At 44.1% G+C, this 26,939-nt stretch overlaps 1 protein-coding gene across 1 annotated transcript in view; it reads right to left on the bottom strand.

The window, feature by feature from the left end:
- The window catches only part of Atxn10 (ataxin 10), a 138,356-nt gene that overhangs the window by 107,168 nt on the left and 4,249 nt on the right, over nt 1–26,939 (bottom strand). The window contains exons 2-3 of the mRNA XM_047548333.1: nt 10,665–10,856; nt 4,721–4,803 (exon numbers count right to left, since the gene is read on the bottom strand). Of these exons, the coding sequence (XP_047404289.1) occupies nt 4,721–4,803; nt 10,665–10,856 (275 nt within the window). The remainder of the gene's footprint in view (nt 1–4,720; nt 4,804–10,664; nt 10,857–26,939) is intronic.

The raw sequence follows: 26,939 nt of genomic DNA, 5'->3' as shown, positions 1-26,939 counted from the left end.
AGCTTAACAGCCGATCTTTATGTAAATACTGCAAATGTTACAAAGTCCCAACATTATTTTATAGACCAGTAAAGAATAAAAGCCAAAAACAACACCAATAACTCAATTAAAATAACTCATGCTTGTGTTTATATAAAATTTGATGAGCATAATATATTTGTCATATCACTGTAATTATTCCCTGGAAATAATACTCTAAATATTATTTTGACAATATAATTACAGTTCTTACCTCAAGAGTGGTAACAAAACACTGGCACAGTCACCCTACTAAAAATCTCCCTGAAATGAGGTTCTCAGAGAAAGAATCAAAAGATAGTACAGATACTTTATAGAAACCAGAATGCTTTCTACAAGATCATTTTAGGTTTGAACTATTACACTATAAAAAATTAAGTTTCTTATTGAATCCAAAATTCATTGTTAAATTCCAAAGAAAAATCGATGATTTCACTGCCTTTTCCAAAAGTTGCAAGGAATTATTTAATTTTCATTTTCTTTCTTGCCTCAATAATGTCTCTCCAAATCTGCGACTGAACATGAATCAGCTATTTAAAACTGATATAACTGAAAAATTAAAAGACCTAAATAAATGGAATATGCACCCCTCATGGACTAGAAGACTCAGTATTTTTGAGATGGCTAATTTCCACAAACAGATCTACAGTCAACAATCCCTGGTCTCCTCAACATATGAGTAACTCTTACAACTCAACAGTAAAACAGCAGCACAATTAAAAAGTGGGCAAGGACAAACAGATGTTTCTCCAAAGAAGATTCACAAATGCCCAATAGAAGATGTTCAGGGTCAAAGGTCATTTGGGAAATTAAAATTCACAATGAGGGGCCATCACTTCACACACATCAGGATGACTACAATCCAAAAAAGAAAGTGTCAAGCACAGGTGTGGAAAAACTGGACACTTGGACCTGTTGGTGAAAACACAACGCAGCCCAGCAGCTGTGGAAACTGTTTAGTGGAGACTCAAAATGTTGTTAAGTGCAGAGTTACCGCATGACCCAGCAATTCCAGTCCTAGGTGCAGACCCAGAAGAATGGAACTCAGGCTCTTGACCAATCCATGTACACACAAGAGCATTACCCATGCTGGCCAAACATCCACAAACCGACCAGTGGGTAAACAAAATGTGATATCACCACACCATGGAACAGCATTCAGTCATTCAGGAACACCATGGATGAACTTCGAAAACACAATGCTAAGAAAAAGAAGCCAGAAAAGGCCACGTAATTCTGATTCCACTTATATAACATATCCAGAATGCCAGGTGCAATGACACACACCTGCAGTCCCAGCTAATCAGGAATCTGAGGCAGGAGAATCCCAGGCCCAGAGCTGGCTTGGGCAACTCAGCAAGACCCTACCTTGAAACAAAAAATAAAAGGGCTGGGGAAGTAGCTCAGAGAAGAGCCCCTGGTTCAATTCCAGTACTGCAGAAAAAAGAAAAAAGAAATCCAGAATAGGCTGAGTCCACAGAGGAAGCAGAACACAGGGGCAACAGGAGGAATGTGCAGAGGAAGCGCATCCTGGAAACAGGCTTCCTCCCAGCAGAGGCGGGGCAGCCCAACACTGTGAACACCCCAAACGCTACTGGACTGCTCCCTCTAGGATGAAGAATTCCGTTACATGAGCCTCACATTAATAAAATAACTGTACTAGTAAGGCTGCAACTATCCACCAAACAGATCTTGATATAGCTAAAAGAAAATAGGTGGGTAAGGATCTACTTTTTTGACACCATCCAGTCAAGCAGTTCATTCCTCCACAACAAGCTGGATCTCAAAAGCAGGTTTAGGAATGACCACCTTTAGCTGTATTCTTAGAAAAACAGCACTGTGAATGAAGGGGGAAAGAACCAGTTACCATGTGTTATAAAAACTACATAACCTTTCGCAGGCCATTTCAGGTAGCACAAAAAGAGTGGGAAGGAGGGGTAGAAGGGAAGGTGGAGACAGGGAAGGTAGAGTCAAGGAAGTTATTTAAGAAGAAAGCGGAAGCCTGTACAGGGCCTGCTAATGAAAGGATGCAGGACTGTGCCGGGTGGGGAGTGAGGCCAGGAGCAAGGGGTTGCTCCCCAGAGAGCCGCTCCTACATGGAGCCAGGATCCAGCAGCCAGGATCCAGGCACAGGGGCTGGGCTCGACTCCGGGAGCTGTCAACTCACAACATCTGAGTGGCACTCCGGCCCTGCTGCTTCATGAGAAATACGCTGCTTGACGAAAATCGACTTCTGGCCACACAGCACCTACACTCTGCCAGAGGCACGCTGGCCACCACATGAGGACTTTCCAGTTATCATGGAATGCAGTGCCAAGCACATCCTGAGTTTTCTGAATGGCTACTCCTCAGGCTTCACTGCTGATTTCTAATCCCCCAACTGAGTATGGACACTTCCATTTTAGTACAAAACAGACTCACAAAAACACACTTAACCAACCTAGATGCCCTTTAAGAGATGAATGGATAAAGAAACTCTGGTAAATATACACAATGGAATACTATTCAGCCATAAAGAATAATAATATTATGGCATTTGCAAATAAATGGATGGAACTGGAGAATATCATGCTACGTGAAATAAGCCAAGCCCAAAAAACCAAAGCCCGAATGTTTTCCCTAAGTGGAGAAAGATATATGATGGGGGTGAGGGTGGGGAATGAGAGAATAATGGGGGAACTTTAGAACATGTAGAAGGAAATGAGAGGGAGGGGGTATGAAAAATGGTGGAATAAGACAGACATCATTACCCTATGTACATGTATGATTACATGAATGGTATGAATCTACATTGTGTACAACCATAGAAACAAAATTATGTACCCCATTTGTGTACAATGAATCAAAATACAGTCTGTAAAAAATTAAAAGCTTAATAAAATAATTAAAAAAAACATTTAAATGTAGAAAAACTTAAAAACACCTCGTGACTAAACCTGACACTCTATCAATTTCTTGAGAATACTTAAGAAATTACTGCTTTAAAAACTCAAAGTAAATGTGTATCACTTCTTAAGTGATGTGATTTTTTAAATTACCATGTCACAAAGGATGATTTTTAAGTCAAATAGAAAGACCCAAGGACTTTAGCAGACTGAGTATGAAATGAACACACTAAGACACCTCAGCGCACCTGGGCCACACTGAATCCCTAAGCCCACCTCGTCTGTTAAGAGATTGCTGGTCTGGTTCTCACTGTCCACCCAGAGCAGCGTCTGTCAGTATCAACACATGAAAGCCTCGTGTGTTCATTAAGGACGGGTGAAGAACTGTGATGGTCAATTTATAAGTCAAAATCTGTCTTAAATACGGCTGGGCATTTCATTTAAAGGACTGTTCATTTTATTACTTGATAAGGGGAAGACAATATTACAACAAAAACATTTTAACCTATAATCTAGTACATGTGATTTATAAACCTAGATATTTACACTAAGATTTTTCTTACTGAATAGCTTAGGTTTGCCCATAAAGTAGCTCAATTCCTTGGACAAGATTACATATGAGGGGCTGGAGTTGTAGCTCAGTGGTACAGCGCTTACCTAGCATGTTTGAGGCACTAGGTTTGATTCACAGTACCACATATAAATAAAATAAAGGTCCATCAACAACTAAAATATATTTTAAAAAAACAAAAAAGATTATATGTGAAAGTCTAGAGGTTTTGACTATTACATTGAGATAATAACCCTAGTCCAAAGTAGAAGTGCTGGTGCTGGGAACATGCAGACCAGAAACACTCAAAACAGCCTGAGAACCTCCCAGCCTCCCAGCTAAGCAGCTGGCTGCTCTTAATCCCATATCAAAGCCCTTAACGACCACAGCCAGTTCCCCTTCTGTCACACCAGGTATTTGGCTTAATTAACAGATTTCATATCTGGCTCCCATTGGAATGTGAGCCCTGAGGGCAGAGATTTTTCTCTGTTTTGGTCACTGTTGGAATCACACCCAAACCTAGAAGAGGACCTGTTACATTCATAAATGTCAAAAAACAGTGCATTAGAGAGAGCTCAGGCGGCCACGACAAAGAACCAAAGACCGGGCGGCTTCAGCGACACCTTCATGTTCTCCCACTGCTGGAACGAGAAGTCCAAGACCAAAGTGGCAGCAGGGCTGACTCCTGAGACCTCTCCTGGCATAGACGACCCCTTCTCCCTGTGTTCTCATGTGGTCATGTCTCTGTGTGTAGGTGTCCTGACACCCTCTCTTATGAGTGTCCCTCTAAAATGTCTGTGTTGAACTCAAAACCCCACGTGTTGCTGGTAAGAGGCTGGGGCCTGGGCAGGTGGCTGGGCAGGGTCTGGAGAAGGCTGTGGCCCTTTTGTCCTTCCACCAGGTGAAGCTGCTGCAAGATGGCACCATTTCAAGGCAGAGAGCAGCACTCACAGACACCAATCTGCTGGTCCCCAGAGCTGCGAGTGCTAAACTCCTACTGTTTGTTAGTTACCAGGCTAAGGATTTCATTACAGCAGGCTCAACTGACTAGAGATTTCAGCACAAACAGCTAGGGAGAGACAATTCAGTCCACACCAGGGAGGAAGGGAGCCACTGAAACTTTATGCTAACTCTTTAATATTTCATCGTCAAAGTTTCCCTGTCACAAAATACAGAACACGTCTTCAATGAATGATGCACTACTCAGAGTCTTGGTTTAAACCCTTTTCCAAGATATAAATAATTCGTGAATTATGGCACAGATTACCTGTCAAGAGGGAGTCCGGTTCCACTCGCAGTTCACGAAACAGAAGAACCAAATCAACAGCCACACCAATCGTATCCAGGTTTCTGTATCAGGTTTTGAAAAGACAAAATCAGATAGATACTCTTTCCTAAAACTGCATTTCAAATGAAGACTTGATGCATGATGCTGAAACTGCTGGCTAACACTTCCCATGGTGGGCAGGATAACAAGCGTCCAGAGTCCACCAAGTCCTTGTCCCCCAAACCCGTGAATATGATGTCTTACACAGCAGAAGGGACTTTACACACAAAACTGTCTTAAGAAGGGAAAACCAACCCACAAAACCCCAGGGATCCCTGCAGGAAGAACACATGGGGCAGGGGGTGCAGCAGCCTCCAGAAGCTGGGAAGGCGAGGAGAGCAGCTCTGCTCAGGGAGAAGGAGCACAGCCCTTCAGAACCACTTCTGAACGTCTCCGTTTCCAATGAGAAATGCATGCGGCTTGAAAGCATTAAGTTTTTGGTGATTTGTCACATCAGCAAAAGGAAACTAGTAGAGATCTGGGTAGCAGAACGGGGTGCTGCTATAACAAATACCTAAAAATGTGTAAAGCGCTTTGGGATCTGGCAATGAGCAGAGGTAGAAGAGCTCTGGGGAACATGACGGAAAAGCCTACGGTGCCCTCAGCATGCAGCGGCAGAGACAGGAAGGCGCAGCTGGTGAGGGAACAGAAAGAAATGAGGAGCAAGCCCTCAGAGCCTGCTCCGCAGTGGCAGGAGAGTCCTGCGCTGCACCCTACAGCCAGGGGGAAAGTCAGGGAAGGGAGAGGTCCAGATAGCCACCATGCCTGTCCAGCTGTCACCTAGTGCCTGCCCTGGGGAGCAAATACTCAGGTGTCCAGTTTCAGATCACAGATGAAGAGGAGCTGCCCAGGAAAGTTCACACCCAGAGTCTCACATGTAAGTCAGACAATTTAAATGATTAGATTTGGGACTTTTTAGCTGAGATTCAGGGACATTCTGAACATGAGTTGACGCTTATAATGGGTCAAGAATTTGGGGAACCTTGGGATGGGACAACTGTATCCTGTATGAATGACAGAGTTATGTTCAAGGGCCAAAAGGCCAAAGCAGGGAAAAAGACCATGTTCCAAAGATGTTCATATCCTAAACCCAGGACCTGTGAATGTCACCATATGGCAAAAGGGAGGTGGTGATAGAGACCCAACCTTGCTTCTTTGTCTTGGGTTCCCTGCACAGAGTTCCCAGAACCCTTAGAACCTGATTGCTGAGTGACAGCAGCATCTGTTGTTGAGAGCTTCAGGATGGTGGCGAGGGACAAGAACTGGCCAGTTGATAAAGGGGTAGAACTTCCAGTCCACTTCTGGCCTTAGAGCAAGGGACAGTGACCAAGACTGAATCCATACTAACGGCCAATGGCTTAATTAATCATGCCTGCATCCTGAAACCTCACAAAAATCCCTCAAAAGTGGGGTTTGGAAAGCTTCCAGGTTGGTGAACACATCAAACTGCCAGGAGAGGCTACCGGGCCAGAGGCATGGAAACTGGCACCCTGGCCTGTGCCTTGCCCACACACCTTCCACTCAGTGCTCCTGAGGTGTCCTTCGTAATAAACCAGCAACAGTGAGTGACAGCTTCCTGGGGTTCTGTGAGTCCTGGGGGAGTCACAGGAACACCAACTGTGAGTCAGCTGTGCCATTCCTAGGAAGCCTGGGCACCCCATTTCTAGCTGGCTCCTGAAGAGGGAGCATCTGAGCCTCTAAGTTAAAGGATTCAATATCTCCAACTCCCGACAGACAGGGTCAGAACAGAAGGGAGTTGTGGGACACCCAGTGGTAAAGAATCAGAATTGGTTGGTATCAGCAAACACCATAAGAGACTGTTTAGATTCGATTAAATTCATAGACAGCGACATCATCTGAGAGAGCCAGGTGGGCCTCATCTAATAATAACAATTCTCCTGAGAGAGACCCAGGAAGGTCACAGTCAGAAACACCTGTCAGATGCTACCCTGCTCTTCTGCAGATGGAGAATGGGGCCGTGCAGCTCTAGAAGTTACCACAGACAAGAAAACAAACTCTCCCCAGAGCCTCCAGAAACCAGCAGCCCTGCAAACACTGACTTCAGGTCAGTGAGACTGCTCTTGGGCTTGGGACCCCCAGAGCTGTACAATAACAACTCTGCTGCTTCAAGCCCTAACTTGGTGGTAATCTATCACAGTGGGTACAGAAATACAGTACAGCTTCCCAACTTCTTTACATCTCCCAAATGTGAATCAGAGATCTACAAAGATCCAATTCCTGAAGATGGGTTGAGCCCCAGTTTTAACGAAGGTTGAGGCCCAGTTTCAGAAGGTCAGGATCCCTGTGCATGTGGCTAGACGGCTCTCACCCTGTGCAGAGCCAGGAGGTCAGCGCCACCGCTCCCTGTCTCTTCACCCTGGCAGATGGCCATGGGGAGACAGTTCAGCACCTGCCTACCAGGAAAGAGGCTGCCACACCTCCCTGCTACTTCACTTCTACATAAACAACTACAAGGTTGTGGCCTGCAGCCTGCCTCTATGGCCAATATTCAAACAAATGCAATTTCATGACATAATAATTCTGTGAAATTCAGATTTCAACATTCAGAAACAAAGCTTCGCTGGAAAACAGCCATGCTGGTTCATTCTGATACTGTCTGTGGCTGCCTTCACACTTCAAGGGGGCAGAGCTGAGACACTGGCAGATCCCCCAGCCTATGAATTCCGCCCTTTACAGAAGCGGTACAGGGACCTCAGCAGCAGGAGCAGTATTTACATGCAAAGTTCACAGCTTTGAACAGTGTTCCTTGAGTACTTCTGAAGTTTCATAGTCCCGGACTCTTTGCTTTGCTGTGTTATATCCCATTCCATACGAATCAACAGAGGCCTGCGTGGCACTCCACCTTTCATTAATCCCGTCCCCAACCCCAAGTGTCCCAGCAGTGCTGGGGATGAAACCCAGAGCCTGGCACGTGCTAGACAAATGCTCTACCACTGAGTACCACTGAGCCACATTCCAGCCCCACCTTTCAAGTAACCTTTAGTGAAAATCATAAAATGCCATAAAAATATCTTACAACCTAAGTCCTAATTGGTTCTGATATATTAGTTTTAGTTAAAGGTGACAGAAAAGTCCTCCCTGGAATTTCTGTTCTGTTTCTGACTCAAAAATTGTTTTCCAGGAGCTAATAGCCTAAATGGGCTGGAAATTCCCTGTGAAGATAAATAGTTAATAACACAACTGTAGAAGCTCTGAAGCAGAAAACTGACACCCTTCAAACCCTCGCTTTTGTCGTTAACCGACTCCCCACCCCACACTCATTTGCAGCCATGCCAACAGACTGCTTATACTTGATGTGCCATAACATCTTCTTTTAAAATACTTGAATTTTTACAGTTTGCATATGTTACTCAAAAAGTAAAATAAGCCAGGCATGGTGGCACACACCTGTAATCCCAGTGGCTTAGGAGGCTGAGGCAGGAGGATCTCAAGTTCAAAGTCAGCCTTAGCAACTTCGCAAAGTGCTAAGCAACTCAGAAAGACCCTGTCTTTTAGAGAAATAAAAAACAAAATGGGGCTGGGGATGTGGCTCAATGGTCAAGTGCCCCAGGTTCAATCCCCAAAAATCCCCCCACCAAAAAAAAGTAAAATAAACTAATTGTTTTAAAAGAAAGTAGCATTATCTTAAGTTTGTGCATCCTCCCTGAGAGAGGCAGAAACAGGACACCTGCAGTCACTCATGCACAAGCATCTGCAGGAGGTAATCCCATCCAGCCCTCTCAACCAGCCCATGAGGAGGACACCATTCTCCCCGCTGCCAGGGAGAAAACAGACACTCTGGACGGCATCATCCCCTGTTCAAGATTATGCCACCTCATAAGGGAAGAGGAGGTCACAGGCGACAGGCCCGTGTGCAGGCCTCAGACTGGCATGCCCCCTGCCACGCGCCCCTGCTTTAGGGTCTGATGTCACTGGTTCAATGAGTGGCTTTAGAACAAGTTACTCTGAAGCAGTTTTTTCTTCTTATAAAATGTGACAATAGCAGCAAACTATTTCTTTGGTTTGATCTACATATTAAATAAGATACTGCGAATAAAGACCTGAGGCAAAGTCAGGTGCTGGGGATCAGTTTATTCCCCATCAGGACAAGTCTGCAGGTCACAGGTCTCTGTTCAAAGATGCCACCACACACACATTAGAGCACTTCCCCACCAGGAAAGAGACCAAAGAAACTAGCCTTCTGGCTGGATGTTTCTAGCACATAACAAGTTAAGATTCTTTTTTTTTTTTTTTTTTTTTTGCGGTGCTGAGGATCGAACCCAGGGCCTTGCGCTTGCAAGGCCAGCATTCTACCGACTGAGCTACATCCCCAGCCCACAAGTTATATTCTTAAATATCAACTATTATTAGCAAGATTATTATTGTTACTATTTTTCTGCAAATGGACAGCAGTTTGAGTTTGGTAACAATTTTGGCTTTTTACCACCTCCTTTGATCTTGAAAAATCTTAATCATATTAAAGCCTCAGGTATAAGACTGTCTAAGCAGCAAGGGGAGTCCCTCAAGTGGCTTCTGGACTAGCCCAATTTCACCCATCACAGCAGTGACAGGGAAGCCTGGAGGCCCTGTCTACATGCAGGTCCAGAAAACAAAGGTGAATACCCTGCTTGTGACTTCAGAATTCATTTCAAATAAAACTTTAAAAAAAATAAATTCCAAACAGGGCATAGTGGCACACACCTGTAATCAGAGCACCTCAGGAGGCTGAGGGAGGATCACAAGTCTGAGGCTAACCTCAGCAACTCAGTGAGATCCTGTCTCAAACACAAAAAGGGGTTGTAGCTCATTGGTAGAGCACCTGCCTAGCATGTATGAGCCACTGGTGCCGATCCTCAGCAGCACCTAAAAATAAAATGAATAAAATAAAAGTGTCCATGTACAACTAAAAAAAAAAATTTTTAATAAAAAATAAAATAAAAAGGGCTGGGGTTGTGGCTCAGTGGTGGAGAGCTTGCCTGGCATGTGTGAGGCCCTGGGTTCAATTCTCAGCACTGCATATAAATAAAATAAAGGTCCACTGACAACTAAAAGAGTATTTTTTTAAAAACATTTTTAAAAAAGGGTTGGGGACATGCTCTGTGGTAAAGCACTCCAGGTTCAATCCCCAGTACCCCCGCAAATAAAGGAGATTCCATAAAATCAAAGAAGACAGATGCTCAGATCTAGGAGGAAAAAATACAGTAAAGAACTTACTAAAATGTAAACATTGTAACATGGATGGAAGTAGAGTTTGGAACTTAATATTTAAGGAAAGATTGTAGAAATTTACAAAAGAGCTTTCTGGTTCAAACTAAACACAGGGTAACTAATCAAAACAATAAAAGCAACTGAAACACTCACAACTAAGAGAAATGAGGTCAAGAACTGCACAGGAACTTAGGAGGCAGAAGCTAGAAACAAAGAGTCAAAAGGAAGTTCAAATCACTGTTAGGAGCCAAACCAAAAATTCCAAAACACATTGCAAACACCAACAGGGCAGCAGAGTAGAAGAAAGCAACCAGGAAGGGAGGAAGCAAGGGAAAGGGAAACATTGGGAATGATTCCACCAAACTGTATTTTTACACTGTGTGCACAACAAATATGTCCCAAGGAATCCCAAAATCATGTACAACTATAATGCACCAATAAAAAAAATGGAAAAAAATTAAAAACAAACAGGAAAGCTGAACAGTGCTAGCATCTGCACTGTTCCACACTGCACCGACAGGTACTGTCTGAGCTTGTCTAGGGAGGAAGCAGAGAGGGATGCTCCCCACAGAAGTGAAGGACAGCCCCCCGGAAAACTTGTGTGAACTGCAAGGTCCAATGCCTTCCAGCAGGTACCCAGCATGGCAGAAACTGCACGTGTCACACGGAACCCCACCTGATTGCGTTCTGGTTGGCAGCACATTCCACGCAAGCGTTCCGGAGACACCTGAAGCATTCTGTTATCAGCTGCAGACTGGAAGCCAGGTGCTCCACCTGAGACGGGTCCCTGCAGGCCAGCTCCACTGCGTGAGAGGACTTCTTTAAGATGTCCAGCACTCTTTGGAAGATTGTCCTGGGTGCTGTTTCTCTGGAAGAGGACAAAATTATTACAAACCAGAAAAAAAGACTGATTTCCAAACATCTGGTCCAAAAACTGTTTCCCTTCTTCCACGGGGAGCTGGGCTGAACATGTCTATCCCAGGCCCTTACACAACACAAGCAAGAGCTGTGCAGACCATGTGCTACAATGCGCAGGCTCCCTTGATCCTTGCAGAAACCGCTCAGGCAGAAAGAGGAATCACCGACCCATATCCCACAGCTAATGATGGCAGAGTCACAATTCTGACTGAAGCACTCTGACCCCAGAATTTCCACCCTCCATGATAGCCCAAATCCAGATCAGATGACTGTTCGTAATGATAAATCTGCCATTACCCAATATGTCCCTGAGTTCCATTATGAGAAACAACCTGCTCCCTAGGTACAGGGAAGCCAGCAACATACGCACCTCACTTCTCTACGCTTGACCACACGAGAGGCAGGGAAGACGAGACGTGCCAGCTCTCCCACTCAGGGAGAGAAGGGGGTCTTGTGACGCCACTCCTGGCACTTGGCTCCAGAGTACTGCCTGCGCCAGCTACCATTCCAGAGCTCTGAAGCTAAGAATTTTTTGTGTGCAATTTGGCACCTAAATGCAAACCAGCTCCACATTCTGTAAACCCCCTAAAGGAACAGCAACCTGTTTTAATGTGAGAAGAAAAACTGCCATGCTGGATAACTGAAGAGACTCTCATAGGTGACCCCAACCACATCCTCCTTGTTCTCACTGTGGACTCACAGGACCCCACACCCTTCCTTGTGCTAAACCAGACCATGAGGAAGCGCACAGTAACTCTGAACTAGAGACACTGCACCCTTCTGGCCACAGAGGCACTCTACAGATGTCCCCACTATGAGCTTCAGCCCAGGGCTTCTTACACACCACCGGGGGCATTTGTCTTAAGAGAGGCTACACCTGACTCACCATGTTTTCCTCTCTCTGGGTCTTTCACAAGTCTGGGTTCAAATTTACATCCCACATTTAGTATGAATCCTTATTTTTCCTGTCTGGTCTGTGCCTCCCCTAAAGCCCCGCCCCACAGAGCTGGGGATGGAACCCAGGACCTACCACACACTGAGCAAGTGATCTACCACTGAGACACATTCCCAGTCACTCCCTTATCTTTTTGTAATGCTTTTTATTTTTAAGCCACTTCAAATTTGTTTTGGTAAAGAGGCAGAGTATAATCAATATAAATTGGAGCCAGATGCAGTGGCACACGCCTATAATCCCCAGTGCCTCAGGAGGCTGAGGTAGGAGGGTCTCAAGTTCAAGGCCAGCCTCCAACTTAGCAAGACCTTGTCTCAAAATAAAAAATAAAAAAGGCGAGGGATATGGCTCAGTGGTTAATTGATCCCTAGTACCTGAATAAACAAATAAATGGAAACACATAAAATCATACACTTGAAGCTCCCCTAGTCCAGTCCATTATAGGTGCAGGTCACACCATTCCCACCCAATTCTCTGCCTGAGAGAATCTTGTATCTCCTTAAAAAAAAAAGAAAAGAAAAAAAAAAAACAGCTTTTGAGCCAGACGCATGGTCACATACTTATGATCCCAGCAACCAGACGGCTGAGGCAAGAGGACCAGAAGTTCAAGGCCAACCTGGTCAACTCAACGAAATCCCTTCTCAAAATAAAAGTCAAAAAAGGGGCCTGGCATGGTGGTATACACCTGTAATCCCAGTGGTTTGGAAGTCTGAGGCAGGAGGATTGCAAGTTTAAGGTCAAACTCAATAACTTAGTGAGGCCCTAAGCAACTTAGCAAGACCCTGTCTCAAAATAAAAAGGGCTGCAGATGTGGCTCAGTGGTGTACTGTGTCTCTAGGGCCCAGAACTGGCCTCCATTAATGGAGTTTTGTTCAAGTCCAGGTTTAAACAGCAAGGAGACCTGGCAGAAGAAGACTGGCCCATGCCAGGCCTGGTGCAAGCCGTGATCTGTACCTTCTGAGGCAGCATCTCAGGAGGCCTCAAGACAATTCTTCCTTTCCCAGTAAGATCACCGAGTGTGCCTCTCAGGTGGAGCACTTGCCTAGTGTGTGCAAGGCCCCAGGTTCAAAAAAGAGACACAGAATCTTGAAAACTGGCCATGTTTTAAGATGCAGATATACATAGATATCACTGAATTTCTCCTCCCCAGTAAGTGCTACCATAATAAGCGTGGGCAGGGGTCGCAACCCAATTAACTGTATTTTTCATTTCTTGAGGGCAGAGAACACCTTAGATGTCTGTTTCCCTCTACAAAAGGTAGGAGGGAAAACAACCCTTTCCTCTAAAGGCTCCGGACAAAGAGCTGCAGATTCTACTCACTGCATTTTTACATAACCTAAAACTCCACCGGATGAGGACCAAGTCCTATCGGAGGACAGCACTGAACTCCACCAGGCTTCTTCACCTCCACAGCCTTGAAAGGAACCACACAGCACTGCAGATACAAAGCCCTGATGCAGCTGGACATGCAGCTGACCAAGGACGGTTGGGAAAGGTCAGCCACTCCCATAGAGCAAACGTATTGATAAGAATAATGCTCTCATTTCTGCTTTAACCAAACAAAAAATATTCACAAGACTTTAAAAAGCTTGGCTTTCATTCACAGAAGACAGAAAGTACTTGTGAGAACAATTAAAATTCGACCCTTAGACATTCCTGTAAGATAGGAATGCACACCCTGAAGACAGTGTAGAAATGAAATGTTACATTGCAGACCAAAAAAAATCCTTTGAATTACACAAAAGGTAGAATTTCATTTCCTTCAAGTTTGAACACATCTGTGGGTTTTATCCTGGCAAGTCCCATTTGAGTAAAACTGAAGAAAACCACCTGTGATGACATGTCACAGGCTGGACGGGCCAAACACTGTGTGTGCAGTTAATTCATCAGGTGGGACCTCCTGCTGGAAAGGAAGCTAAGTGCAGGTCACTGTAAGTCTGCAACAAGACACAGTCGCTCGCACTTGTTAAAAGATTTATTTCTAATACCTTCCAGTTCATTAAAAGCTGGCAAATGTGTTTAAAGGTAGTTTAAGTACTGTCACTGAGAAAAACAATTCAAACACCCACAAGCTCAGAGATCAAAATAATAGTCTCTGGTTGTTACTTAAAGCCATAAACCTCACTCGATGATTTGACCAGGCTGAATTGATCAAAAGCAGAAAATAAAAACATTTCTATTTATGCCACAAACAGCCTAGGGCGAGTTCACAGAACTCAAGCTCTCCTCCCAAATCCCCCGTCCTCACGCCCAGGGCTGAGGCTGTCCCTGCACAGGCCAATCTGCTGTGCAGGGTCAAAATTTTTCCTGTAAAGGGCCTCCACAGTAAATATTTTAGGCTTTGCTGGACAGAAAGTCTCTGCCACAACTTCTTCACCCTGCCCTTACGGCACAAAGGAGCCACAGGCAACACCTAAACAAACCAGCATAGCTGGGTTCTAATAAAACTCCTGTGGACACCAAAATTTAAAGTTCATATAATTTTCATGTGTCATGAAATTTTATTTTTCCCCTACCACTTAAAAATGTAGAAACCATTCTTAACTCATGGGCCACAATAAAACAGGTTGTGGGCCAGATCTAACCACAGTCTGGCAAACCCCTGTTTGAATAGGTTCCAAACACACCAGTCCTCTCCTGACCCCAAAATCACATGATTCCCCATCCCATTGTCCTCGCCACATCCAAAATTCATTTCTCAGAGCAAATAGAAGTTCAAATGCAGAATGAAATGAAAGAAGCTAGAAAAGGTCAAAGGGACCCAGAGGTAGAAATGAGCCAATGGACTAGAAGCAATGCCAGGAACAGAAGTGTGCACACTGGAGACTTGGTCAGCACAGCGCTGGCAACATGGGCATGCAGGAGGGCCTGCTCTGCACGGGTGCTGCGGGAGTTCCAGAGGGACCAGAGCACTTGGAAGACAAACTGTCTTACTCTGGAAGAAAACATGCAGAGACTGTCTTCGTACTCTCAGGCAGAGTCTTCGACTTCACAGGTGCCATCTGACCACACACCAGAGAAGGCAAGGGAGTCACTCGCCCGCCTTACTGGGAGCAAAGCCTGGCAGAGGGAAAGACACATCTGCCAGGTTAGCACCAAGCAACGCAAGGCAGAGGGCGAGTCACAGAACATAGGCACACGGGCACTGGAAAGATGGTGGCTACCTGATGCGAGGCCATGGAGGCTCCTGGCAAAGGGTGCAGTACTTGACACATGTTCCAAGGATCCCTCTGGCTGCTCTGTAAAGACCTGACCCCAGGGGCAGAAAGGAAAGACAGTAGCCACCATGCAGGACGCTGAGCAGCAGATGTGGTAGCAGAGATCAGATTCTAAAGACAGAGCCAACAGAATTTAACGACAAATGTTATGAGAGGCATGTGAGAAAGGGTGGAAAAGACGGTTCCAGAACTGCAACCTGAGCAACAAGTGGAAAGATGTATTTAGAGAAACAGAAATGGAGAAGACAACCATGAAGGTATTTGGGGGATAAAAGGATCAGGAGTTTGGTTTGGGGTTTGTTGAATCTGAGGTGCTCATGAGGGGCGCAGAGGAAAGGGAGCTCATGCACGTGGTGAGTAGGAATCTAAGTCAGCACAGCCACGTGGAAAGGCTACGGAGGGTACCTAAAAACTGACGACCAACGCCCTGTGATCCAGAGCCCACTGCTGCCCAGGCACCACACCCCCACGTTCACTGCAGTCCTGTCCACAATAACCAAGGCAAGCAAGCAGCCATGTGCCCATCAGTGGATGGAGGGACAACAGAGGACACAAACACCTGGCACACCTCCAACTTTAAAAGCAGGAGAAATCCTGCCATCTCAACCACATGATGGGCCTGAGCACATTCTGCTAAGCACAGTAAGCCAGGCACAGGAAGACGACCATCACCCAATCTCACTGCACATAGGATCTGACAAAGCTGAACTCAGGGAAGTGGGTGGTAACCAGAGACTGGGGCTGGGGAGGGTGGGGGTGAGCTGCTATTGATCAAAGGGCACAAATCAAAGAGACGGGAGGGCAGGTTTGAGGTCCACTGCACAACAAGGTAATGCAGTCTGTATTTCAACAAGAACAAATTCGAAATGTCTCACCACGGAAATGGTAAGGTGAGGTGACAGCTGTTAATAAGCTTGAATTAATCACTTCATTTTTATGCACACACACATATGAACATCACATCACATCCCATAAAGTGATGTCAGTTATGATGTGTCAATCAAAAACGATAAGTTTTAATTACAAGTGAAGTAAGACCCGTTGGCATGGCTGCGCAGTGGAGCTGGAGGTGGCCAACAAATGCTGAAACCACCAACACTAAAACAACAGCGTGACAGCCTGAGTGGGTACACAGAGGACCTGCAAGGCTCTCTCAGCTGCACAGGTGACTCGATGGCAGTACGAAGGCCACACACAAGCTGGAGGGGTGTAAGGAGGACAGAGACCCAACAGCAGCAGTGAAGCCACACTTGGCGCGCCTTCGAGCCCAGCGGCACTCCACACGGGAAAACACCTCGCCGCGTCCTCAGACACGAGCCACACCTCCTTCTGAGCAGGAAGTGAAAAGCACCATCAGAGACTTGGTGGGGCAGGGGGTACGGGGCACTCTTGAGGGCAAGGGGAAGGCTCCAGAGCTGAGTCCTCCGGGAAGGAAGATTCAAGAAGTCTCAAGGGAATTTGAAACCTAGACTTTCCTGTGTAAATTAGAAAAATGACTTGTGAGTTTCTCGCAAAATGTTTATTGAGATTTTATTCTGAATGGCCTCAAATACACAGATCAATCTGGGAAGAACTGTTGTCTTTGTTAGTGAGAATTCCCAGAATGCACTGCATACCTCGCCATTTCTTTTGGCCCAAAATTGGCAGCAGATGCTCACTGTGCTTCCCTATGCCAGGCACACTGGAGCACTGCCCGAGGGCCCCCCTCACGCACAAACCATCTTTGAACTGTAACTCATCCAGGTTTGTGGCCATCGGAGACCCTGGCTCGCCTGGTGCAGTCCCAGGGCTCCTGTGCTCTCCAATGTCCTTGTCGCAGTCCATTGAAAAGCCCTGGGGCTCATTGACCACCACAAACACCCAGAAGAGTGGAAGGGCTAGAACTCAGGGTCTGGAGTCAAGTCCACCCTTATTTATTTTGATTTGCTTGCTCAAACCCTTCCCTGCCTACTCCATCCACTTAAGATAATTGAATGTGAGAGGTGGCTCTCGCTGACCGCTCCTGTGTTTGGAAGTTGAGTCAGAACACCTTACCAAACGGTTCCATGTGGGGTTCCAGCTCATGGCATAGGTAAAAATATAGGAGACTGCCATCACACTCTAAAAGTTCTTTTTATAGCATAACTTAATTGATGTTCTCTCCCAACAAAGCAGAACTGAATCATGATTGACTCAAAGGCCACATGGCACTCTTAGCTCAGCTCATGACTCCTGTGGGTTTTTGTTTTGTTCTTCTGGTGCCATCGCTGACTTGCTGGCCACAGGCTCAGTAATGTTTGGGAAAACCCATGTGCGTATGTGTATACACAGATGGACAGGTTTATTTTTTACCTCTGTGGTATGCTGACTTCTAAAGAGCTTAATCTTTTCACTTTTTTATGAGGTTTAGTCAACTTACTTATATAAGCAACTAAGAATACCAAGTCATTTTCTAGCCCTTGAAATCAAAGTCATCTGTCATCATTGATATTTCCTGTACCTTCCCAACTATCTTTCTCCTATGCTCTTGTTTTTGATTTAAATGACTCAAGAAAAGTAAATGTTCAAGAAAATATTAAAAACAGGCTTGGGGGGCTGGAGTTGTGGCTCAGTGGTGGAGTACTTGCCTAGCATGTGTGAGACACTGGGTTTGATACTCAGCACCACATGTAAATAAATAAATAAAGGCCCACTGACAACTAAAAAATAATATTTAAAAAATAGGGGATGTAGCCCAGTGGTAAAGTGCTTGCCTAGCATGTGTGTGGCCCCAAGTTCCATCCCCAGGATGGAAGGAAGACAATAATAAAAATACTATTAAATGCTTATTACATGCTTAATATGTGTAAAAGTGGGTACTTAAAATACAGAAGCAAATAAGAATCTTGCCCCTGGGTTGCTCAGTCTAGGGGGACTGGTGGGTAGTTTTGTGCTTATAATCCTCCATGTGAAGCTTTTGGAAAGAAAAGTGGAGTACAGAGGAAACACGGTGGAGGTAACTAGGGGTCTGGAAAGGTTTTCAATAGCAAATGGGATGGTAATTCAATCTTGAGGGAAAATCAGGAGTGTGCATGAGAGGAAAGGGATGAAGAAAGCATAAGACAGTTATAAATTTTAAATTACAGTCAGGCGTGGAGGCACACACCAGTAATCCCAGCAACTCAGGAGGCTGAGGCAGGGAGATTCCAAGTTTGAGGGTAGCTTCAGCAACTTAGCAAGATCCTATCTCAAAATAAAAAACAAAAAGGTCTGGGGATATGATTCAGTGGTAAAGTACCCCTGGGTTCAATCCCCAGTACCAATTAATAAAATAAGTAACAGCACTTGAGCCGTTGTATTAGTACTTGAAAGCAAGCTGAAAATAGCTCATTTCACTGTATCAACTACAGTTGTCACTCAAAGCACAGAACTTGGCAGATAACATATGTGGGGGGAATTAAACAAATGATGAACGTGGTAAATTGAATTAATAGCTTTTCAATAATCAGAGTGATCGTTATTGACTGGCTCTCTGTCAGTACCAGGCAGTGATTTTCTCATTGGAGCTATCAGGTTCAGCATTTATGGAGCACCAGAAGGGGCCAGGCACCTTGCTCTGAGATACCACAAAGACAAAGGCTCCTGCCCTAAAGAAAGGTGCTGTCAAGTGGAGAAGGACTGCAAGAGACCACTGCATTGTGGAATGAAGCAGTGAGCAGGGTAGCTCATACCAGACCACCTAACCTCCATTCCAAACAACACGGGAAGTTTATTTTTTTCAAAATTATCAACATAAGGCACATCTTAGAAACAAAGTAAATCTCTCCATACTCCAGGATCTGAACAGAAACACTCAGTTGTGACTGGGGACACACAGCCAACACCTTCATAACCAGCAGAGACAGTATGCAGTTCAACTGCAGGATGACAGCATCCACAGCTCCCCTGTTACCTTCTGGTAACAATGGGAAACTCAAGTCCAGGACAGCACTCCCCTGCATCTAAAAAATGAAGAGTTGCCATCACCGCAGCCCTACACGGACTGCATGGAAAGCTGTGTCCCCCCCCCCACCCCCCAGTGTTGGGAGGAAGCCCAGGAAGCTTCACAGATGGGGCTGGACCAAGATACTGGCAGTTCAGCTCAGAAACCAAACACACAATAGCTGCAACATTACTATGGTACAAATTACCAGTAAAAGATCTGATTTTAGTCCCAGGTTCTGAGAATAGGTACGAGGAAATATAAAACCATTCCAGAGGGAAAAGTGAGCCTAGAAAGGAAGAAACAAAACAAGTCTCTCACTCAGATTGAGCTAGTAAACTAAAGTTTCAAAGAGAAACCAGCAGGAAGGAGAGTTGGCCACCTGCTATCCTGCTCCCAGAGATCCCTTGAATGTAATCCCACAACTCTAGAATGTGCTAGACTAAGTCCTGGGGCCCAGAAAACACTCCATCACAGAGCACAACGGGTTTGTGTGCTACACAGCGATCACTTTGGATCCCCCAACAGTAGGCAAAAAAGAGTCACTACTGCAGGGGTCGTCAGTCAGGGTCATCAGCCAGGGTCACCAGCCCTAACTTATTGCTACAAGATTACAAGATGGGGGCATATAGAGGAAGACCTGAGATAACATTTATTTAGCAAAAAAAAAAAAAAAAAAAAAAAAGAGGAAGACCTGGAACCTGGGCTTCGTTGGGATGTACCTCAATGCCTAGTGATAACTAAACAGGAAACAGCAGCACGCTGGACTGATGACAGAAAGGCCACCGAGGGCTCAGACCCCTTGGAGGCACAGCCCAGCCACACTGTTGGCTGAGCAGGGAAGTCTGGGGCTGGAAGGCAGAGGCAGATGTGTCACCAAGGGCCACCTCAGGACAGACTGCAGCAGCAAAGGCCCTGCACCTGTTCCAACAGGACTCCTCCCTAGGTCTCTTAGGCTCCATGAACTACTACTACCTTGCAGAGTCAGGGAAAGAGTGACAGTCACAGGCCAGAGGACATCTAAGCAGAAGAGCAGACTACCACAAACACTCACAGGCCCGCCCCAGCCAGCTCATGACCCCAGGGCAACTCTCAGCCACTGGGCAACTGTCTTAAGAGGCACAACCTGGAGAAGCGATCCACGCAGTTCCACAGTCCCAGTGCCACTGAGCCCCGCTGCCCACAGCAGTGACAGCTCAGCCAGGCATCCTCACCTTGGTTGTGTCCCCTCCATGTTTAGTCTACCCTCTCCAACACTCCTGACAGCTGGGCATCACCTGCATACATTACTTACATCGTGTCCTTGTCTCAGATTCTCTGGGGGAAAAAACAAAGGCTCATGGATACGAGGAGCTACATGGAGATGGTCTCCTCAGGACTGCTTCAATTACCCAAAATTCAAGATAACCCAAATTTCCATCCATGGGGAAAAGGGCAGATACCAGTCAGTATTCTTAGGACAGTATGATGTTCTCCCCTCATCCATGAGACAAGTCCCAAAACCCACAGTGGATGCCTAAAATCACAACTAGTACCGAACCTTTTGATGCCATGTTTCTCCATATATGCCTATAATAACATTTATAAATTAGCCACAGTAAGAGTTTAACAATAATAAAATAGAACAATCATAATGACATACTATAATAAGTAATAAACTATTTGAATTTTGAATTTTTTTTCTGGAATTTTTCATTTAATATGTTCAGATCACCAGGTAAGGGGAAACTACTATCTACTTCACAATATTTGAAATTAATGATCTACCTCTCTAGGTATGAAAACTGATAGCATCAAAAATATTATGTAAAAATGCAAACCGCAGGGTACATAGCACAAAACAGTAAATACCACTTATGTAAGTATTTTAAAATAAAACAAGGCACCTTAGTGGACCGAGATGACTGCTCCAGGTAAGGAGGAGGAACGGGGCTGGAGTCTGCAACACAGAAGTGGCAGCCAGCGTTCCAGCCCCAGGGGCCGCGCTGCCCAGACCGCACACCCTCAGCAAACACAGGACCTTCTTGACCTGGAGAACAGGCCTGGTAGAGGCGACCCTCTCAGGCCGCCTGCAAGCCTCCTGTACACCCTACCCTCTCCTGCACACCCTCCCGGATCACTTACTGGAACAAGCCAGTGGCCATGTCAGGCACAGTCCTAGGCAGGGGTCCAAATGGCAAGGAACTGAAGCCACCTGCCAAAAGCCACACATGAGTTTGAAGCTGATCCCTGGGCACAGTCAGGCCATCAGAAGATGCAGACTGGTCAATGGCTTGACAGCAACCTCATGAGAGACACTGAGCCAAATCCACCCAGTTCACAGCTCCTGGATTCCTGTCCTTATTCACCATGTGAAATAATAAATGCTTACGGTTTTAAGCTGCTAACTTACGGGTAATGTGTTCTAACACAGAGGACACAAGTGATGTTTTAGTTGAGTGGTGCTTGTAGATTGATAGATCAGTTCAAAACTTAACAGTTGTTAGTTCTACAGTGAAGCACAAGGTACTTAACAGATAACCTGTCACATCCACATTCATGAAGGCACTGACATTATTACACATTTGTAGTTCTGACTTGCCAAGGGTTTAAAAATAAATCAACAAAAACACCAGGATAAGGTCTGGGGCTGTAGCTCAGTGGTACAGCACTTGCCTAGGACATGTGAGGCCCTGGGTTCTATCCTTGGCACCACATATAAGTAAACAAAGGCATTGTGTCCATCTACAACTAAAAAACATTTAAAAAAAAAAAAAAAACACTAGGATGAAAGCTAATGGAAAGTCCCCAATTTCCTTTTTCCTTAGGCACAACAAGCATAGCTTTTGTCCTCACGTCAGTTCCTAATACACAACCATGAACACGAGATCTAAGTTCCTCTGCTTAAGTCACAATGTTAAGTTATGTGATAGGCTGACAGATCTGGCTCTGTGGGAATGTTATAGGCCAGACTATGGGGGAAATGACTGGACAGACTCTATTTTATTCTGAGACTCCATCTTATGTAGGAAATAAGCTTCTCCCATGGGAACACCCCACCTCTGTGCCCATCATCAATTACTTGGTGTGACATGTTTAATAATATACAATGGTAACTCCTATGTAGTAAAGAATTGCTCTCTTTTGATTCCTATTGCTCCTAAACAATGTACCATGTGAACAGTGATTGTGTGGATGTTAGTAACCATTCTTTAGTTTGTACCTAGGTAAGGGTCATTTTGACCCACTTCCCCCTCTGTTGATGATCTCATGATGTTAGTTTGTAATTCTGAATCATAGCAACAGACACTTATGATTCATGTGATTTTTGGTATAAGAACCCCTGCAACCCTATGGTCAGGGCTGTTCTCTCAATAGTCATTTTTTGAGGGGGCATTGGGTGAGACAGTCAGCCAGGCAGCTTAATAAAGACACTCAAATTTGGACTTCTCAGTGGTGATTGGTCTGTTCTTCAGTTGCACCCCATAACAGTTATTTTCAGGTATTCACTTTTTTAATGGGAAATTCTTATAGCTTAAAAAAGACAGTGTTGCTAGATGCCAAGGCTACTTCCAATTTTTCCTAGATTTGGTCTCGGGCAAGTCAGTCATCCATCCATCACTCACCTCTACTCTGGACATGCAGCAGAGCAGTCTCATACAAATGGAAAAGGCTGGTGAAGCAAAACCTGCCATGTGCCAGTGTACTAATGAGGTAGCAAACACAGAGCCCAGCCCCTTTCCTGACAGCAAATTTTGCAATTTAAAAATATCATTTTAGGGCTGGGGATATAGCTCTGTGGCAGAGTACTTGCCCAGTATGTGTAAGGTCCTGGGTTCAATCCCCAGCACCACAAAAAACGAAAACAAAATAATGTTTTACCAAAAATAATTCTCAATAGTGAGCAGAAAAGGCCAGTGATGTTTCCTCAAAGTCCTTCAGCCACGTTCAAATGGGTTGTGTGGGGTGGCAGAGAAGACGATGATTTACATGCAGAAAAATACATACAGAGGAATGCACAGATGTTAAGTGTCACAGTTTAGTGCATATACCAGGCACCTAACCCCATTAGAGATCGCACTCTTCCTGCACCTGGAAGGGTCCCTCTTTCCTTCCAGTCAATCCAACTCCTCTGAAAATCAGTGTCTGGCGCGTACCACCACTGACCCACCGACTGCCTCAGTCTGCCAGGCTGTAAGAACAGCCTCTCTGTCCTGGCTCCTCCATTTGGTGTGTTCCTGAGGCTCTTCACATCCTCTGTCAATCAGGGGTTCATTCATTTACTACCCAGAAGTTTAAGCAATGAAGCACATTTGCGCTGTTTCCAATATCTGGCTCTATCAATAAAGTAGCTATGGGCAACTTGTGGACAAAATTAAACAAAAATGTTTCTGTGTTCTCTTGGACAAATACCTAGGGTCACAGCAGGTACGCATTTAACTTCATAAAAAACTGCCAAAATATTTCCCAAAGCCATTGTACACTTTGCACTCCCGGGAGTTCCTGTTGTTCCACACCGTCTTCCGCTTGTGGCACTGTCAACCATTTTGATTTTAGCTATTCTAGTGAGTATGCGCTACTGAAATTAGATCCACACAGCACCATTTTGAAGTATACTACATTATTCATTTTTAAATTATGGTAAAATACATATATACAAAGCATAAAATTTGCCATTTTGATTCTTCTTAAGTCTACAATTCAATGGTTTTAATTACATTCACATAGTTATACAACCATCTATTTCCAAAAATGTTTTAATAACCAATAATGAAACTCTAACCATTAAGTAATAACTCTCCATTCCACCTCCCTGAAAAGCCTGGTAAGTTCCAATCTAGTCTAGGTACTTCATGTAAGTGAAATCATACAGTGTCTGTCCTTTCTTATTTCCTCTGGGTATATACCAAGAGTGGAAATTCTTGGTCATGGCCTAGGTGTAGCTTTGAGGACCCTCCACACTGTTTTCCACAGTGACTGACCATTAGACAATTCCCACCAGCAATGGATAAATGGTTCTAATTTCTCCACCTTCTCACCAATAATTTTTTTTGTTTGTTTGTGTTGTTTTGTTGGGTTTTTTGACAGTGTGAAGTGGTAATCTCATCGTGGTTTTAATTATATTTCCCTATAGTCTATAATACAATAACTCCAAAATATAGTACCTGAGTCTAAAAACATAATAGATGACAGATTAGAAACAGTAGAAAAGAGGATCTGAAAACTAGAAAGCAGATTAATGCTGAGTACCTAATCATTGCATTTACTTATCTTTCTTTGTAATGCAGTTTTTTGGTTCAATTTTTAATTAGGTCATCTTTTTATTGAGTTGTAGGAATGCTTTATACATACTAAAGTCTTTTGTCAAATATATATATCACAAATACTTTCAGTCTGTGGCTTGCCTTTCCATCTTTTTTTTAAATATGTATCGTTTGAATTGTACATGAACATTTATTTTATTTATTTTTATGTGGTGCTGAGGACTGAACTCAGTGCCCCACACATGCTAGGCAAGTGCTCTACCACTGAGCCACAATCCCAGCCTGCCCCTGACTTTCCATCTTAATGGTGTCTTTTTTTGTTTGTTTGTTTTTGTTTTTGCCATGCTGGGGATTGGACCCAGAGCCTTGTGCTTCCAAGGTAAGCACTCTACCAACTGAGCTATATCCCCAACCCTTAATGGTGTCTTCTGATGAGAAGTTCTTCATTTTTATGAAGTCTAATTTGATAAAGTCAGTATTTTCTTACACGTGGGTGTTACCTATCCTTAAGAAACATTTGCCTACATTCAAGAACACTAAGGTACTCTATTTTCTCCTAAATATAGTTTGGGTTTTTATATTTAGTATCTATAATCCATGTTCACACATTTCTTGGGAATGGTGTGAAGTGTGGGTCAAGGTTCAATTTATTCCAGTCAAATTATATCTACTTGGTCTACCACCACTTGTTGAGAGAAATAAAGTTTTGGTTTTGAGTTTGCAAATATTATGCAATGGAAAGATGCCAGGAAATGGTCTCAATTTTCCATACAAAACATTTAGCATTCAATAAAAAAGAACCAAATATCTACACACACACACACACAACACACACACACACACACAACTAATACTAGAAAGTTATCAGGTACATTCTTTAAAATAACTATAATTTGCTCAAGAAGATAGATGATGAGATGAATTTCAACAGAGTACAACTAGAGAAAAATCAAACAGAAATTCTATAATACAATTAACTCCAAAATAGAGTACCTGAGTCTAAAAACACAACAGATGACAGATTAGACACAGTAGAAAAGAGGATCTGAGAACTAGAAAGCAGATTAATAGAAAATTTTCAAACAGAAGCCTGAAGATTAATATATGTATGAATGTATGTATACACATATGTATACACACACACACACACACACACAGAATACAGTGGAAAGTTTAACATGTATAAATGGAATTTCAAAAGCAAGGAGAGAAGCAACATTTGAAGAAATACTGGCTAATGATTTCCCAAACCAATTAAAGACATCAAATTCAGGAAGTATTAACCTAACAGGATAATTTAAAAAAAAAAAAAAAAAAGCCAAAGATCTCTGACCTCACAGGTCTTCCTTCTGGAAGGCGTATATTAGAATAAAGTGAGTGCTGTGAAAGAGCACTTATCAGTAAGGGTTGATAAGGTGAAGGGGTTCAGAAGCATGAAGTACCTTTAACAGGATGCCCACACTAAGGAAAACAGAAAAACAATTTTTACTAAACACATTAAAAAGGTATAATAAGCCAAACCCACAGATGGGGGGTGGGGGTTTTACCTGAGTAAGAGAAAAGACCAAGCAAGCACAAAGGGTTATAAGCTACGCAAGTCAGCAATTCCACAAGAGAACTCGTTAAGCATCTACTATTATCAGGCTCAATGCTATACACAGCAGGGCGGTGAATGGGAAGTACTCGCTCTATTCAATATTATCAGATGAAGTCGGGCGCAGTGGCACATGCCTATAATCCCAGTGCCTCAGGAGGCAGAGGCAGAAGGAGCGAGAGTTCAAAGCCAGCCTCAGCAAAAGTGAGGCACTAAGCGACTCAGTGAGACCAATCTCTAAATAAAATACGAAATAGGGCTGGGGTGTGGCTCAGTGGTCGAGGGCCCCTGAGTTCAGTCCCCAGTACTCTCCTCGTCCCCCCCAAAAAAATTATCAAATGAAGAAGCAATGAGGTTATCAAATGTTACCTACTTTGTGAACATTCAAAAGCCAGAAGACAATAGTGCCTATAGGAAAACAAACTACAGAGCAGCAGGGTGACAACGCACGGCCACACTGTACAGGAAGGTACACACGTGGCCTCTGCATGCCTCACTCTACTTATTGTAGATCGATTTGAATTTAAAATTCATGTGCTGGCAGCCTCTCAATGAACAGAGCAGGTGTGTGCAGCCTGGCACCCCTGCTTGGCTCTCCAGACCCTGGAGTCAGGACAGGTCCTAGAGATACACAAGGGCTGGAAACTAAAACCTCCAGAAGACCAGCAGAATTTTTAATTTTTGTCTTACATGAATTGCAATGACTCACAGCACAGCAAAAAAAAAAAAAATCATTTGTTAAACAAATGTGAAATATGCAGAAATATGTATCCACATTCAACAAAAGGTATAAAACAAATGTAAAATAGATGAAAGAAAAAAAAAAAAAAGTTATCCTCCACAGAGAAAAATTAGCTGAGGAGAACCTTAATACTGACAGTTTGTGACCATGAGCAATTGTTCAGCAAATTTTAGTGGTTAATGATTCAAAAAGAGGGCTACAAAATGGGTGATGCGTGAACTTAGACTGTGTTAATGATTTACTACAACACAGCAAAGCACCCCAGAGTTAGCTGCTTAAAGCAGTAATACTCATGATCTTACACACACAGCTAGGAGGGCCAGAAACCTGACAGAGGGGCTAGC

The sequence above is a fragment of the Sciurus carolinensis genome, chromosome 4, assembly GCF_902686445.1.
Source record: "Sciurus carolinensis chromosome 4, mSciCar1.2, whole genome shotgun sequence".
In the NCBI taxonomy this organism is placed as follows: Eukaryota; Metazoa; Chordata; class Mammalia; order Rodentia; family Sciuridae; genus Sciurus; species Sciurus carolinensis.
This window is presented reverse-complemented; position numbering and strand designations above follow the sequence as displayed.